General features: G+C 47.9%; 1 protein-coding gene across 1 annotated transcript; it reads left to right on the top strand.

Annotated features, from left to right (window-relative positions):
• The first annotated feature begins 10,271 nt into the window (after window positions 1-10,271).
• On the top strand, window positions 10,272-16,682 carry B2M (beta-2-microglobulin). The gene is made up of 4 exons (XM_073363196.1): window positions 10,272-10,417; window positions 11,908-12,186; window positions 13,606-13,640; window positions 15,858-16,682. The coding sequence occupies exons 1-3, from the start codon at window positions 10,351-10,353 to the stop codon at window positions 13,617-13,619; spliced, it is 360 nt and encodes a 119-aa protein (XP_073219297.1). The 5' UTR covers window positions 10,272-10,350; the 3' UTR covers window positions 13,620-13,640; window positions 15,858-16,682.
• Window positions 16,683-16,720: the final 38 nt, after the last annotated feature.

The following is a 16,720-nucleotide window of genomic DNA, read 5'->3' as shown; positions in this document are numbered from 1 at the left end:
GCAGGATTCAACTAACCATATTGGTCCCTTGTGCCTCTCCCTTGTGCCTATATTCACCTCTTGTCTTATATGTAGACTGTAGCTCTTTGGGGGCAGGGACTGTCTCTTTGTTCTGTGTTTGTACCACACCTAGCACAATGGGGTCCTGGCCTGTGACTCAGACTCCTAGGCATTACCACAAAACAAAAAATTAAAAGTTCTCACCCAGATAACCATAGCCAACTTTGTAGAAAGAGATGATATTCCTAGAAATACCATTGGTAGAATAAAATACACACACTGTGGATCTAAATCACAACATGAAAATACATTGTGTCATTTAATACCCCTGAGGCTGAGTAGTATTTGGCATCTTTGTCTGCCCCAAGCTACACTGATTATTAAACTTCTGCAGGAGATGGGACGAGTGGAGAATGACTCATGTTGAACTGGAGGAGGAAAGATGCAGCAGAACTCCTCCAATAATACTGCAGGTTTTGTTATCTAAGCTTTAATCTGGCTTGTATTCACTGCTTCAGGTTTCAGCTCTTTATCTGCAGAGGGCAGTATTAAGGAAGGACTCACCAACGGGGCAGAGTTTAAACCAGTGACCAGTGTTTAAAAATAAATCACCAGTTACCAAGTGTAATCACCATAGCATCTGAGATATTTTAGTATATCAGAGATAACAGACTTGTCAGTAATGATATGTCTACACTGCAATGTAAGATCAGACTCAGATTCAAACTCTACCCTCGTACCCTTCTGTCTATACACAAATCTCTTGGGCTCAGACTTGGACCCAGGGTCCTAGGACCCCACAGGGGTGGAGGATCCCAGCCCAAGACCAGCTAGGAACAGGGTTCAAGCCCTATTGTTGTGCAGCATGGACACAGCAATGCCAGAATCAAGCCCTGGGAGTCTGCCAATCCTATCCCACAGTCCTATGGGCCAGTGTTCTTTGTCCCTTCTATCCCACCAGTCACCAAATGACTCCTACACAACAGAGGCAACCCCCTTTGTTCACCAACAGATCAGTTTTTAACCCTTCCATTTTATTCTGACTTCTGAGCTGCAGACACAGTGAACCTTCTCCTGCATTTGCAATGGCTGCTGACCAGAAGTCCTTTGCTAAGGGCGCTGCTTTCTGGCCATGGAAGCACAGCCAGATTTTGGTAAATCTCTTGTGTCAGGTGAGCAAAACATTCAATTTTAGTAAGAGTACCAGGAAACTCAAGTAGACTAAGGTGGGGTCTCTTATCCAACATGTGTTCAGCTGTTTAATCAGCAACACTGGTGCTTTATGGATAATACAGACTCTTGGGGTGTGTTTAAAATGTCATGTTTGGTAAATACAAGAAATTCCTTTGAAGCATATTGACTCATTTGCAGACAGAATCCTTTCAGGGATTCCATATCTGGCAAATGCAGCTACGGTTCAAGCAACCATTACTTGATGCTGACAATTATTGTCTGGAATCCAGTCTTCCATTTTTTATTATTATTTAAGAAAAGATGGTGAGACAGCTGAGTCTCTGGTGCCTCCGATCTCCCTGAACTTTGTCAGTTGGGGATCTGATCTAGGAATGCAATGGAGACTGCAGAGGTTGGACTTGTGGATGGTCTCCCACTAGTGATGGAGGAAGAGGATGTTTGAGGGGTGCGATTTTGGGGCTTTATTTTCTGATAGATAGTTTATGGTTTGGGGTGTGAGAAGAAGCTGCTGTTCTTACAGTTTAATATATGGCAGAGCCATTTCTTGTTTTGTATAGCAATCAGAATAAATACAAACATTAACGAGTGAATTAGATTGGTACCCATCAGTTTAGGATGATAAAGATTTTGTTGCAGACAAATCAGGGTGCATGGTCTGCCTTGGTCTCAACATTTCATGTGGTATCACTGGTGATTATGTTTATGAGATAGGTTGGAATGCATTACCCCGATCCTGCAATGAACTTTGCACAGGTAGACCTCTGCAACTACACAGATCCCCGTTGGTGCAGAGCAGGGGTGCTAGAATGGGGGGGGGCAGGGGGCTATTCCCTCCCACTTTTTACCAGCTGTAAGGGAGACTGATGGGGGGAAAGGGTGGAATGTTGCAAGGGTAAGGGCTCAGGGGAGAAGAGGCAGCGTGAGGGCAGGAGCTGGGGGCAGCGTGGGTGGGGTGGGGCCATGGTTCAGGTGCCGGTGGCCTCCCGTCCCCCACACTCTTAGGGAAAGAAAGTCCCTGCCTGCAGCTTTCAGTACAGGCTACTGTTCCTGAAGATGCGTGCATCATGCACCTTTCCAGACCAGCCTGCATTGATGTCCATAAAATGCCCCTGGTGATCCACAAGCACCTACAACCCCATGGAGAAGTATCTCTTCCTATTGATGTATTCTGAGGTAGGGTGGTCTGGCGCTAAAATTGGAATGTGTGTGCCATCAATTGCCCTGCCACAGTTAGGGAAACCCATCTCTGCAAAGCCATCCACTATTTCATGCACATTTCCTAGAGTCACGGTCCTCCGCAGCAGGATACAATTTATTGCTCTGCACACTTGGAGTAGTACAGCCCCAAGAGTGAATCATAGAATATCAGGGTTGGAAGGGACCTCAGGAGGTCATCTAGTCCAACCCCCTGCTCAAACAGGACTAATCCCCCATAGTTGCCCCAGATCCCTAAATGGCCCCCTCAAGGATTGAACTCACAACCCTGGGTTTAGCAAGCCAATGCTCAAACCACTTCCCCTCTCCAAATTGATTTGCAATGTCCAGTAGCAGTCTCGATTCGCCAGCTTCCACACAATGATTGCAGCCTGCTTCTCTACCGAAAGGGCAGCTCTCATTCTGATGTCCTTGTGCCGCAGGTCGCGGGCCAGCTCAGCACATAGCTCCAGGAAGGTTGCTTTATGCATCCTAAAGTTCTGTACCCACTGGTCTTCATCCCAAACCTGCATGACAATGCGATTCCACCAATCAATGCTTGTTTCCCTCGCCCAAAAGTCTACTGTATGCAGCTGCTCTGTGACTGCCAAAAGCACTGATAAGTTGCTGCTGTCCATATCACACTCAGGTGCCTGCGATTCATCCTCCGTCAGTAACTTTGCGAGTAACTCTGTTGCCATGTGTGATGTCCTCATGAGAGTTAACAGCGCATAGGAGAGAAGTGTTGGATCCATCCTCTCTCACTGCAGATGCTGGTGCGCACTACAAAGACTGACAGTTGGAAAAACGGTGCGACGGGAAAGCCAGAACATCGTGAAAGGAAGCCAGAAACCATTGGAGGGCTGGGACACAAAGTGGTGCATGACGGGATATTTTGCACATCCCAGGACGTGCCACGTTCCATTTCCGCCTTCCCACAACACCTAGCGACAGATGGTGTCACCAAGCACTGTGGGATACATACCATGCTGTCGACAATGGTGCCCCGAATGTGGACGCGATCTGTTGACAGAAGGAGCAAATGTAGACTCACTTTGGCGACTTCGCTTTTGTCAATTTTTTTCATGTCAACATTAGTTTCATTGACAAAACTTGCCGGTGTAGACAAGCCCTCACTTGAAGTGTGATGCAATAGGCAGATTTAGTTTCTGAGAGCTTTACGATATGACAGAGAGCAGCACCTCTCCTCCCCCACTGCTGAGAAGGGGGGGGCAGTGGGTGATTGTCAATGGCAGATTATCCCTGGACCCATTAAGCACCTCTTTCCCCCTCCCTTATTCACATCACCCTTGGCTTATAGGTTCCCAACCCTGGTGCTGAGAGGAGGGGGAACATCACACTTCTTCCCACTCCCTTACCCAGCTTTGCTGCCTTCTCAGTCACTTGCACACACATCCTCCCTCTTTTGGCTCCGGAAAAAGGGGCAAGAAAGAGGACAATTTCCCACTCTTTTCTCCTTTGTCCCCAGCTGCGTGTATTTTTTATGGGTTTTCCCCATGACCCTCATACCTCTGCAACTCTTCTTGGGTTTGCAACATTCCTCAGGGCTTGTCTACACTCAAAGTGCTAAAGCGGCACAATTGTGCCCCTGCCATGCTTCAGTGCAGACACTCGCCGACAGGAGGGGCTCTCTCATTGGTGTAGGTAATCCACCTCCCTGAGAGGCAGTAGCTGGGTCAACAGAAGAATTCTTCCATCAACCTAGTGCTATCTACATGGGGACTTAGGTTAGCTTAACTACGTCGCTCTGGGGTATGGATTTTTAACTCTCCTAGCCACATAACTGGGTCAACCTAATTTTCTAGTGTAGACCAGCCCTTAGTGGCAGAGTAAAACTGACAACTATAGCATCAGTTTCACAGCTGGTACCTTTGAGATACTGAACAGTAATGTGAAACTCACTAGAGTCTTGTAAATTTCATGGAGCTGCTAGAAGGCTGTGTGCTGTAGCAGAGAGAGAGACCCAGTCTACTGCTGGGGTGGAGGAATAGGAGAGGTGAGAGAAGCAGGAGATGTTCCATGAGTACACCAAAACATCAGCAAGATCGGGATCCTGATTTTCCACTTCCTTGCACCTTGCATAGTAATTCACACCTGTCCAAAGTAGATGTAAAATACTACCAATCAGCAGGAAACATTTACACCTGTTTCCATGATCTCACAAGTTAGGCAGCTGGAAAGAATCAGGCACAGGGGCATGGCTCTGTTACTGATCACAGCCTTCTAGGGAGTGTTATAGCTGCTGCCTATATAAATCTGAGCAGAGAGTGAAACTAAGCAGAGTCCTGCCAATTTCAGGCTGTTGGTGCTAGTCCTGTTGGGATCCAGGAAGCAGGCAGGCGGCCAGCCAGGCAGAAACCCACCCATTACTAAAGGATCTCCCCCAGACTAAGGGGAGGATCTACAGGTCTGGGATTCCAAATAATTGCAGGGAACAATTAATGAGATAATAGGAATGGGAGTGAGGTCACAGGGCTAAATGAAGGGAACTGGATGGGGACACCGAGCAGAGAACTCCAGACAGTGCCCAATGCTCCTCGAAGGTGTGAAGGGAGCCAGCGGATGCTGTTGGTGTTAGTTCCAGGCAGAGTAATTTTCCTACTCGTCCTAGCAAACAGGTGAATGCACTTTCAAGCCTTGTGAGTGTATAGACTGTAGAACTGGAAATGGTCCCGGTGAATTTATTTCTGCAGATTTTCAAGTCTATGAAATTAAAAGTAAGGTGAATATTTGTATTTCTGGATCTCTGCTCCTACTGATCTGCTGGCTGGCAGAGTGGGGTAGTTCTTGTGTCATCACTGCCATGGCAACACACAAGTGTCCGCATCATCTCTACTTGCCTTCAGCTACATCTGACCAACTGTGTGAATCAGTGGTACAGCTAGGAGTGGATATTTGGGTAGTTCTCAGTGTATGGGGGATGGATAATGACTGACTCATGCTAGGAGTGTGAACACTGTGGCTTGGGCTAGCCCCCCAAGTCCAGCCCCCTGGGTCTAAGGTAGGGAAGAAGCAGAGGAAACTAAACAGGCTGAAGCAGGTGTCTGCGTACACCTACAGCCTTTGGGGAGGAAACACAGGGTGTGAGATGCAGCCTGCTCCCCTTGCGGCAGAGAAACTGTGCCAACATCCACATGGGGATGCAGGGTCTGTGCTGGGAGGTTTGCATTTGGTGTGAGGGTGGCTCTCTGTGGCAGTGACCCCCCTCCTAGTTTTGTGGGGAAGGACTCTCTAGGTGTGCAGGGCAGGCAGGTACCACTCTGGGGGGGAGTGTTGCAGGGTTGATAACCGTCTCTATCCTGGCCTGGTGCAGAGAGGAGGGATGGGGAGGTATTGGAGAGTGTGCCCGCCTGCTTCCTGGATCCCAACAGGACTGTCCCCGGAGGCTGGGCCCAGCTCCCCACTCCATCCCATTGGTTCTTGCTACTCACCAATTCAGAGGAGCCCACCACAGCAATGCTACAGACTAATCTGGCAGCACTGCCTTGCTCAGATTTGGGTGGGTCTAAGTGCTAATTGGATGGGCCATGGCTACACCCCTGGTGTGAATATATACTCACATGATTATAATGTTTCTGTATAAAAGTGACTGCTATAGCTTAACAGACCATGCTTACGAGAACTAAAAGGTCCATTAGATACAGATGTAATTATCATAGATGATCATAATTCAGAAGAAGAATGGGAGGCATTTCATTGAATTTCAAATAAACAAGATTCCTTTTGCTTTCTAAAAATCACCTTTGCAGGAGGTTACAGTTCAGTTTCTTTTTACACGAAACCCTTTCAGTCAGGATTGTTTACTATGAGATCATCACTGGGAATCCCCATCTGAACAGCATTAAGCCTGTGGAACAAACGGGCAGGGCTGGGCCCTTATTGCAGCCAGAGAAGACTTAAGTATGTGAATAATTCTGTTGAAGTCATTAGGACTGTTTACGTGCATGAAGTTCAACATGTGAATAAAGCCTGCAAGATCAGGGCCAAAGGCAGCAAATCCCAGCTGAGGACTGGCTGGCTGAGGGGATTGGTAACAGATATGGAGATTGGCACTTAAATCCTAAATGGAATGAGCTTGTTCCTGCTACTGTTAAGATCCATGAGAAGGCTCCCATTGACACCAATGGGGCAGGAGCAGCCCTTATGACCTCATTACAAAATAATCGTATCTCCTAGTGAAATATCATTACCTCTGGGCTGGAATGCTTCAGCTCTGTAACAACGCACAACAATGCAACACAAAGTAAGGAACAATCTTGAACTGATGCAATGAAAGTGACAGTGCATAACACACAGAATCACTCCCTAATAGCAACCACTTAATTCATATCTTGTTTTTCCCTATTGATATAACTCTGGCTAAGGTTTTTTTGGGTTTTTCACAGGCATATCCCGTCAGCCTGTACGATGTTCTGTGACAATCTGGGGTGGGAGTCACAAAGATATTTAGGTGCCTGTGAATCCAGCAATTGCTTCCTATTGATGCTACCCACTGCAAAGTTTGCTTGCTTATAGGAACTTTTTCCTACTATGTCTGTCTGCATCTGGTCCTTTAAGCTTGGCAGAGCCAAGCTGCTGTAGCTACTGTGCAGCTGGTTTCTGCTTGCTGCATTTCTCTTCAAGTTTGTGAGTTCCTGCTATGTTTTTCTTGCTGAGGAGAATGACGTTCTCAATCCCACTGAAATTATATGGGGTAGAATGTAAATGGCCTTGAATTTAATTGAGATGCTCTGGCTAACCCACTAACCTTTGTGATAAGTAATAGGGGGATCCTTAATAGTCCAAGTGAGCAGGATGTTGGTTTTATGTCTCTACTTGAAGTGGTATCTCCCATGGAACAGTTCCCCTAACACCAGATTAGGGCATTAGTTCACTGCTGAACAGCCCTTTTAGGGAACCAAAATAGCTTCTTGCCAACATTGTTCTGGTGCTGCCCATCAAACTCAAACCGTTAAGAAAGGGGTCTAGCCAGGGTTAACAAGGCATAACTATGTCCTGTGGAACTCCTTGCCAGAGGATGTTGTGAAGGCCAAGATTATAACAGGGTTTGAAAAAGAACTAGATAAATTCATGGAGGACAGGTCCATCAATGGCTATTAGTCAGGAATAGGGAGGGCAGGGATGGTATCCCTAGCCTCTGTTCGCCCGAAACTGGGAATGGGCGATAGGAGCAGGAGGTGGATCATTTGATGATTACCTGTTCTGTTCATTTCCTCTGGGCACCTGGCAATGGCCACTGTCAGACGACAGGATACTGGGCTAGATGGACCTTTGGTCTGACTCAGTATGGCCGTTTTTATGTACTCTAATCGTGGGTGAAAAGGAGGCAGCTATGTTTTCACCAGGACCCAATTGGGAGTATGTGGCGCTTGTTATAGTTTTGCCAACCCAAAATGGTCAAAAATCATGAGTCAGTCAGCTGAAAACTAGACTGGCCTAAAAATCCTAAGACTTTTAAAAAATAATAACAGTAGGTTGTGTGTCTTTGTTTTTTTTTATTTGGCTTCTGGTTTCTGAGCCTTTACGTTGCCTTGTGCAACATTTTCAAACTTACCTCCACAACCATGAGGGCTAGAAACTTGCTTTAAAAAATTAAAAAGTTGAGATTTTTGTAGATTCAATGACTGGCACTTGAGACATCACTCCAAATATGATAAGACTTTCAGTCAGTTCATAAGAGTTAGTAAAAGGGGTCTCTTTAGTGAAAGGGGGAGAAGTATAGAGAAGTAAGATGAAAGGCTGGCTTACCCTGAGAAATGCTGCCTTGTGTTGAGTTGGCTGTAATGTTGATTGTTGCCAGGAAAAGGGAGGCTCTGTAATCTGAGACTCTTGCTGTTTAGGAATAAGCTATGCTGCTCTGGTAAAGGCAGATGGACCATGACCTCAAAAGGAACACAATTTTTCTGCTAGAAACTAAAAATGGATGAGTAGGAAATTTTTATTATTCTGCCATGAACCTTACATCCCCCTTCACCAATTAGGAAAAAGAAGTGACTAAGCAGGGAAACCAGGAAATAACTGTCACTCCCTGAAATGGTCGATCTTGGCTAGTCTTGGAGGGACCAAAAATGTATTAAGGTAAAAGCAAATCCCAATAATGTTTTAAATAAAAAACAAGAACAAAAATGGGGGCCCAATTCTGCCCTTATTTGTAACCATGTGACCTTATGCCCTTGACGAGGGGCTTGATAACTGAGGGCTGACTCTGGTTCTTTGTTACTCTATTTTCTAAGAATGTCTCTTTCTCTCTTTTTGTTTTGTTTGTTTTTCAATTCTATGCACAGGTAACATTCTGTGCTGCAGGGAATGACAAACCTCACACCACACACACACTCAAGCGACCAGTAAACCACACAGGAAGAAGCTAGCAGCTATCTCAGTGTCATGTGACACTTATTTAATTTTCATAAAAACCCCCATGTTAATAGGAACAATAATGATGAATCTTACTTTATATTTCCAAATACAAAGTAAGTTAAACTCAAGTTAAGTCTGTGGGCCTATCAGTAATATAACATTAAAAATACTGTAGGGATGTTGGATGTGACACACTGACAATATCCTGGACAAATCTTCTGGAATTAAGATAAACTTTACCGAATGAAGTTAAAGCTTACGAATTAGGTTTAAAACCTTTGGGGTCTATTGTATTAAAAATGCAGTTCTGGTGTGTTGTTGTGGCATTGTATGTACCTTCTCTAGTAGGAGGGAATATTGTCATTCCTATTACCAGCCCTTTGAAGACGCTCCTAGAAAGGTGCACAGACACTAGTTCACACTGGATTCTTCAGGGACTACCAGACAAAGAATCAGAGGAGTAACCGTGTTAGTCTGTATCCACAAAAACAACAAGGAGTGCAGTGGCACCTTAAAGGCTAACAGATTTATTGGGGCATAAGCTTTCGTGGGTAATAACTCCACTTCTTCAGATGAAAGCTGAATAAATCTGTTAGCCTTTAAGGTGCCACTGGACTCCTCATTGTTTCAGACAAAGAAAGGATTTTTGGATAAATAACCTAGTTTTAAATTGGCTCAGGGCCTTCTTCCTGATCCAGAAAATGGACAGGCCCTTGGCTCGCGGATGCTCTGGGGAAGAGCTGTGTGCTAGCTCTGTTGAACTTGTGACCACCAAAGGCACCACCGCTCCTTTATGGGGTTTTAAAGGAGGGCTCCAGCCAGAGCTTCAATCTCCCCATGTGTAAAAGCAGCTAAGGAGACTGACCACCTGTGCACAGCGCTGTGAGCACTATGGCTGAGCAGGGCTAGGTAAGGTGGTGGGGGTGTGGGCTGGGGCCATGGGGAGGAAAAGTTGTTTTTGCAGAAATCCTAGTTGCAGGTGCTGGAGAAGGGAGTAGTGGCAGGTGAGGGGACAGAGGTGTTGAGACTCTTTATCTTGAGAAAAAAGAAAAGGAGTACTTGTGGCACCTTAGTATTTTCCTCTGCATGCAGCCAATGAAGTGGGTTGTAGCTCACGAAAGCTTATGCTCTAATAAATTTGTTAGTCTCTAAGGTGCCACAAGTCCTCTTGTTCTTTTTGCGGATACAGACTAACAGGGCTGCTACTCTGAAACTTGTCTTGAGCAGGGTCTCAGCTGGGACAGAGGAGCTGTAAGGAACGCCCAGAGCCCAGCTCAGGCTATTACACAAAGGGCCCTGGCGAGAGTGGCCCGCGGTAGTTGCTCCAGGACTGAAGGCTGAAAAGCGAAACCGAAAGGGAGCTGGAGCCCGAGGGAGCGGCTGCTGCGAGGAGCGTGCACGCGCTGGAAAGCCCCTCTCGGCTCGGCTAACCTGTCAGCGGCATGTCTGCCTGGTGACGAGTGATGCGGGAGGCCTCACCCCGCTGTGATTGGCCCGAGGCAGGCAGGGTATAAAGTCGCTGGCGGGCGGCGGAGGTGCCAGTCCGCTGAGGGTGAGCGCGGAGGAGCGTGTGTAGCTGGAGCCATGGCTCGGGGGCTCAGTGTGTTGATCCTTGTGCTGCTCGGACTCGCCGGCCTGGAGGCGATCCAATGTAAGACCCGCTCCGTGCCGGGACCGCTGGAGGGGCGCATAGAGACCTGTCCCGGGCCGCGCAGTGTCCGAGCCAGACGGGGGGTCCAGCCCGGGGGCCGCCGGCAGCCTTAGCCGGGGACAGCTGCCCGGGGAGCCGGGCCCCGCTCCGAACCGGAGCGCGAGTCTCGCCCCAGCTGCGCGGAGCGCGCCGAGCCCCGTGCTGGTCGCGGGGCCACCCCCCGACAGCCCGGCCCGGGAGCGGCTCCCCCGGGTGGTGCTCAGCGCCCCGCGGCCGCCCGGCTGGGTTGTTGCGGGACCCGCTGGGTCGGGCGGCTCCGGCTGGCTGTGCGCCAGGGGCTTTCTGGGAAGGCTGCCCGCCTGGCTTTCGCTTTCGGTGGGGATGGGGGCGCCTCTGCTGCGGTGGTGGGAGGGCGCTGGATGGGCCCCAGCAGCGAGGTTAGCTCCGCCGCGGGAGCCCCCAGGGCTGCGTTCCTGCTGGGGGTGCCCTGGTGCGGCTGCAGCCTGTGCCCAGAGGAGTGCTGCTGGGGTGGGGACCCCACCTCCCTCCGTGACTCAGCAGGAGCCAGGTTCCACTGACCCTGGTTGCAATAGAGTGACTGGATAGCGAGTGTGAAAAATCGGGAAGGGGTGTGGCACCAATATAAGACACAGGCCCAAATAGTGTGGCTGTTCCTATAAAATCAGGCTGTCTGGTCAGCCTAGCTGTCAGGGAGGTGTTGGTCCTACACTGGCAGAAAAGCTGCTGTGGGCGTAGACTGTGTCTGTACTGGGGCTGTGCCAGAGTAGAGGTTCTTGTTGTGTGTCTGCCACGGGGGTGGCTCGCGTGTTGGTTGGGCTTAGGGGTTTTTCACACCCTAATGGACATGGCTAGACTGATCTCTTGTAAGTGTAAACCAAGCTGCTTTGGGCCAGTAGAACCTCAGAGCTCTAGACTCCAGAGTTACGAACTGACCAGTCAACCACACACCTCATTTGGAACTGGAAGTACACAATCAAGCAGCAGAGATATGGGGAGGGGGAGAGGAAGCAAATACTGTATAGTACAGTACTGTTAAATGTAAAATACTAAAAAAATTAAGGGAAAGCCTAATTTTTTTTTTCACAAAGGAAGGAAACTGTTTCTGTACTGCTTTCATTTACATTAAGATGGTTAAAAGCAGCATTTTTCTTTTGCATAAACAGTTTCAAAGCTGTATTAAGTCAGTGTTCAGTTGTAAACTTTTGAAGGAACAATCATAACATTTCAGATTTGTGAACAGCCTCCATTCCCACAGTGCTCATAACTCAGAGGTGCTACTGTTATTACGTGCCTTGCGGTTTCTTAACAAAGAGCTTTTAAAGGCTCAAAATCTAGGAAGCTGGCATTGTGGTTTGGCTTGGCTCGGCTCTTTGAGTCATTAGTGTGCAGCTGGTGGAGTCTGGCTGGAGGGGAGACAATTACAGCAGCTAGGATGTCACTCAGCTCTGTTCTTTTCTCAACCCCTTTAGCTGCCCCCAAAGTACATGTGTACTCCCGCCACCCAGCGGAGAATGGCAAGCAGAACATCCTGAACTGCTTTGTGGAGGGGTTCCAGCCTCCAAACATTCAGATCACCTTGCTGAAGAATGATGAGAAGATGGATAACATGGAAATGGCCGACCTTTCCTTCCGCGAAGACTGGAGTTTCCAGCGCCTGGTGCATGCCCCATTCACTCCTAATGGGAAAGATACATATGTATGCAGAGTGGAGCATCTCGCCCTTGAAAGTCCCAAGAACATCAAATGGGGTGAGTATTTCGCTACTTCCATTTTGTTCACTTCATCCCTCAGCAATTGTAGACTGGATTTGGATTCTGTTGCTATTGAGATCCTGCACTCTGCCAGAGAATGCAGCTTGTCTGCTTAGTCACAAGTCCAGTGTCTTTTTTTTTTTTTCTTTTAAGCGTAATATAATAGGGTGAGTTCCTGATGTCATGTTTCTAGACACCTTTTGGCCTTTTCCTAGGCTCCAGTGAAGTAAACTGTCTCTAACTGCCAAAGGGAACATAGAATCATAGAATGTCAGGGTTGGAAGGGACCTCGGGAGGTCATCTAGTCCAACCCCCTGCTCAAAGCAGGAACAATCCCCAACTAAACTAAATCCCCATGAAAACTAATACACTGCATTGGAACATCTGATAGTAATGGAAAGAGGGAGAGACTAATTTCTGGAATATTGGACATGCTGTAGATCAGGTCAGGCTATATCTACACTGCAGACCTTACAGCGGCACAGCTGTACCGCTACAGCCGTGCTACTGTAAGGTCTCCCATGTAGCCACTCTTTGCTGGCAGGAGAGAGCTCTCCTGCTGGCATAATTAAGCTATCCCCAACAAGCGGTGTTAGCTATGTTGGCAGGAGAGCCTCTCCTGCTGACAATAGCACTGTCTGCACCAGCACTTTTGTTGGTAAAACTTAAGTTGGTCCAGGGGTGTTCTTTTCACACCGCTCATTGACAAAAATGCTGGCGTAGACATAGCCTCAGTTAGGAGAGCTCTGGGGAAGGTATGCACAACCCCTGCCTGCCCACTCGGTACCTGGCTTGAATGTTATCATAGTGTCTTAATGGTATCTTAATCCCTTATGCTCATCTCGAAATAAAAATTACCTGAACAGATATGTCGGATGTAACTTTTATATAACTTGCCTGTTGAAAAAGGGTAAGTGAGAAGATAAAAAGATGTATTTTATTAAAAGAACAGTTTTTGTCAGAGAAACCATTTTCAACCCCAGCCTGGTCTCTTACTTTGCTCCGCAGGCTTTTCTCTGTCTCTTTTTTTTTTTTTGATACATAATCACCAACAATAAAAGATCCAGGACTTTGAATTTGTCTGGCATCACAAGCATGACAGGGTGGAACGGAATCCAGTTGACTTCTGCTTGCTGGGAGGAGGAAACCCAATTAGTTTTGGTAAACTAAGCAAAGATGCTTAGGACAACTGGCAAGAGGATGAGGGGTGTGGTGTCCGTTTCTTTTCTGGCCCAGTCCATAGTCCCTTAGCATGAGCAGTGGTGGCTTATCACAGAGCATCTGTTTGGCTGCTAGAGTGATAGAACTCTCCTAGCTCTGCATTAGAATTGTTGTGATGGATGAGAGGGTTATTTGTGCAGCACAGCCATGTCTTGGAAGTGAAGTCTAACATCCTGTTGTCCTCTTTTTTTGCAGATCCAGATAATTAACCTGCATCTTAGACACATATGGTAAGTTATGATATTTCATTTCTTGCTGTCAAAGTGAATTTGGTGCTAGACTGATCCTTAGGTTGAAGCCCAGGGGAAGGAAGCAAAATGTCTGCCATGTTGAGGCAGAAAGCCAGAGAGAAGAGGAACAGGCAGCTCTGTCTCTAGCTTATTAGTTGGTATGTGTGTCGCCTGAAATTGTTCCACTAGTAACAATATTGTCTACTTATGGAGACTCCACTTGCTTGTCCAAGGATTAGAGAGCAGCCTTTTAAGCAAAATATACTTTTGTAAAGCTTATGACTTCACTTGGCACCTGGAAAGAAGGGTTCTTTATATGTCACAGGGTCTGCTAGTCACCAGACCCCATGGTATTTTCTCTTGATGGGTGGGAAGAGGTAGATTTGGCAGTCCTTGCTTATCATCTAGGTATATCTCCGAGGAGGGCTGGCTAATATTGCATTAAAGTTAGAGGGACAGTAGTCACTATAAGGCATCATTTGTGGCCTGGGGGAGTGGGCACGGGGCAGTCTCTTGCCAGGCAGTGCTGGAGCAGCTTTGGGTTGGTGAATTATAACAAAGGGCTTAATGTTATATAATGTTATATAATGTTATATAATGTTATATAATGTACCAGCAAATGCAGCACCACCAAGTGTGAACCAGTAAGAGGTAAAGTTTCAAGTCCAGTTGCCTTAAACTATCTGAGACGCTTGGGCATGTAATAGAACAACACTCTGGAGGTGCAGCCGCTCGTAGAATGCGAGACGTCCAGAACCTGGTAGGGTTTATACTAGTTCAGGGGGCGGCAACCTTCCAGACGTGGTGGGCCGAGTCTTCATTTATTCACTTTAATTTAAGGTTTTGTGTGCCAGAAATACTCTTTAACGTTTTTTAGAGGGTCTCTCTCTGTAAGTCTATGTGTTATATAACTAAACTATTGTCGTATGTAAGGTAAACAAGGTTTTCAAAATGTTTAAGAAGCGTCATTTAAAATTAAATTGAAATGCTGATCTTACGCTGCCGGCCCGCTCAGCCCGCTGCCGGCCTGGGGTTCCGTTCGCCTAGGCTGGCAGCAGGCTGAGCGGGGCCTGTGGGCAGCACCCTGGTTGGCAAGGGGCCGGCAGCCAGAATCCCAGATCGGCAGCAGGCTGAGCGGGGCTGGCAGCCGGGACCCCAGACCAGCAGTGGGCTGAGCGGCTCAGCCCACTGCCACTCAACTCGCTGCCCGTCTGGGGTTCCGTCCGCTGGCTCCTGCCAGCCAGGATCCCGGCTGTCGGCCCCGCTCAGCCTGCTGCCAGTCTGGGATCCCGGCCCTGCCCTGCCCACATAGAGTAGGTACCTACCTTCTCCCTGGTTCTAGCACACTCTCTGCACTGAGATGAGTGTGCTGAGAACAGGGTTGGGGTGTAGGGTCTGGCCAGGAAATAGAATGAGGGAGGGGGCATAGGGTTGGGGCAGGAGGCTTAGGTGTGAAGTGCTTTACCTGGGCAGTTCCCATTTGGTGCGAGGGGTGCAGGTGGGAATGTGGGGCAAGGGGTGTAGGAGCTCCTGTTTGGTGCAGAGGGTGGAGGTGGGAATGTGGGGGGTGCAAGAGTCAGGGCAGGGGGTGTATGAGGAGGTTGCAGGAGTCAGGCCAGAGGGCTGGGGCGGCTGGGTATGTGTGGGGGTGCTAGAGTCAGGGCTGGGGTCGTGGGGAGGTGTAGGGGTCAGGGCAGAGGGCTGGGGTGTGTGTGGTAGGGTCGTGGGGGTGCTCCCAGCCCCCTGCCCAGAGCGGCTCACGGCAGGGGGCTGGAGGGGATATGCCCTGATTCTACCCCCCTTCTCCCCCTCCCTCACAAGGGCCATCAGCTAATCTGCAGCAGGGAGGGAGAGGAAGGAGGAGGAGCAGGAAACCAGCACGGTGGGGGAAGAGGCAGGGGAGGGGGGACCTTGCCTGCCCTGCAGCAGCAGCTGGCAGGACCAAGCTTCTTCACCCTGCCCCTGTGGGGGGGGGACGGGGACGGAGAAGAGCGGGGCTGGCGGCTGGGTCCCGGCAGGCCACAGCGTGCCATTATAAATCTGCTCCCATGCCGTCTTTGGCACATGTGCCATAGGTTGCCGACCCCTGTATTAGTTGTTTGCAGCTGGGATCTCTGAGCCAGGTTCTCCATTTCAGATTGCTTATTCTTTATAGTAATATAAGCTTTATTAATAAAACACAATCTTCTTCTTTTTTTTTTCCCCCCACCTTTTCAGGTCTGAAGAACTTCTGCCTTGCAATCTGAAATCAGCTTAAACCCTAACCCATTTTCCTCTGTGCTCTTCACACCCCTCACTTATTTTGTGTTGGAGCTGAATATATAGCTTTAAACTGATGCTAAATAATTTGTTTGGGGGTGGGATGTTGGATGTGGGGGTGGTCTTTTGAAATTAAAAACTTGCTAGTGTGAAATGTTAGATTTGAGCCTGGGGCCCTCATCTGTGTATGGCAGTGTGACATTAGAGCTGGCCTCACACCAAAATTATCGATGCTCTGTCTGCTTAGGTGGAAAACTTGGGTAATCTGGTGGTGGACATGTTTATAGAATCATTATAGATCTTAGGCAAAGATAAGCCAAACTTGTATTGGTCAGTCTGGCAGGTGTGCTACTGCTATTTAAACTGGCACTTGTAAAGTAAATCCTAAACATGTCTCAGGGTCTTTTAAGACCCATGGATCCTTCTTCTAATCCAGCCATGCTGTGCTCATGGTATTGAGAGAGAGAATTTGCACTGCAAATTTGGAAGATTTTTGTCTTTCCAGTAGCTCCAGAACATAAGATCTATAACAAGGTCCCAGTACAGCAGGGATGGGGACAGCATTGAGGGCTACCAGGGCCTGAGTGCAACACATGTTGCCAAGCCCTTTGGGGTGAGCAATAGTAGAGCTTTCAAGAACAACTCTTGGCTACAGCATTTCTTACTATAAATACCAATCAATTAAAATAATCAGTTAAAGCAATAAATCCATGTGTGCAAGTCTGTTAAACATTTTTGGACAATCTGTATGGATCTGTTTTACTAATTAAAAGGAGAGTGTAACACTTTGTGTGGTTCTTAATTGTACAGAATGACGTTTT

This window comes from Lepidochelys kempii, chromosome 10 (assembly GCF_965140285.1).
Source record: "Lepidochelys kempii isolate rLepKem1 chromosome 10, rLepKem1.hap1, whole genome shotgun sequence".
Lineage (NCBI taxonomy): Eukaryota > Metazoa > Chordata > Testudines > Cheloniidae > Lepidochelys > Lepidochelys kempii.
Note: the sequence above shows the minus strand (reverse complement) of the source record. Positions and strands in the feature narration are given on the sequence as shown.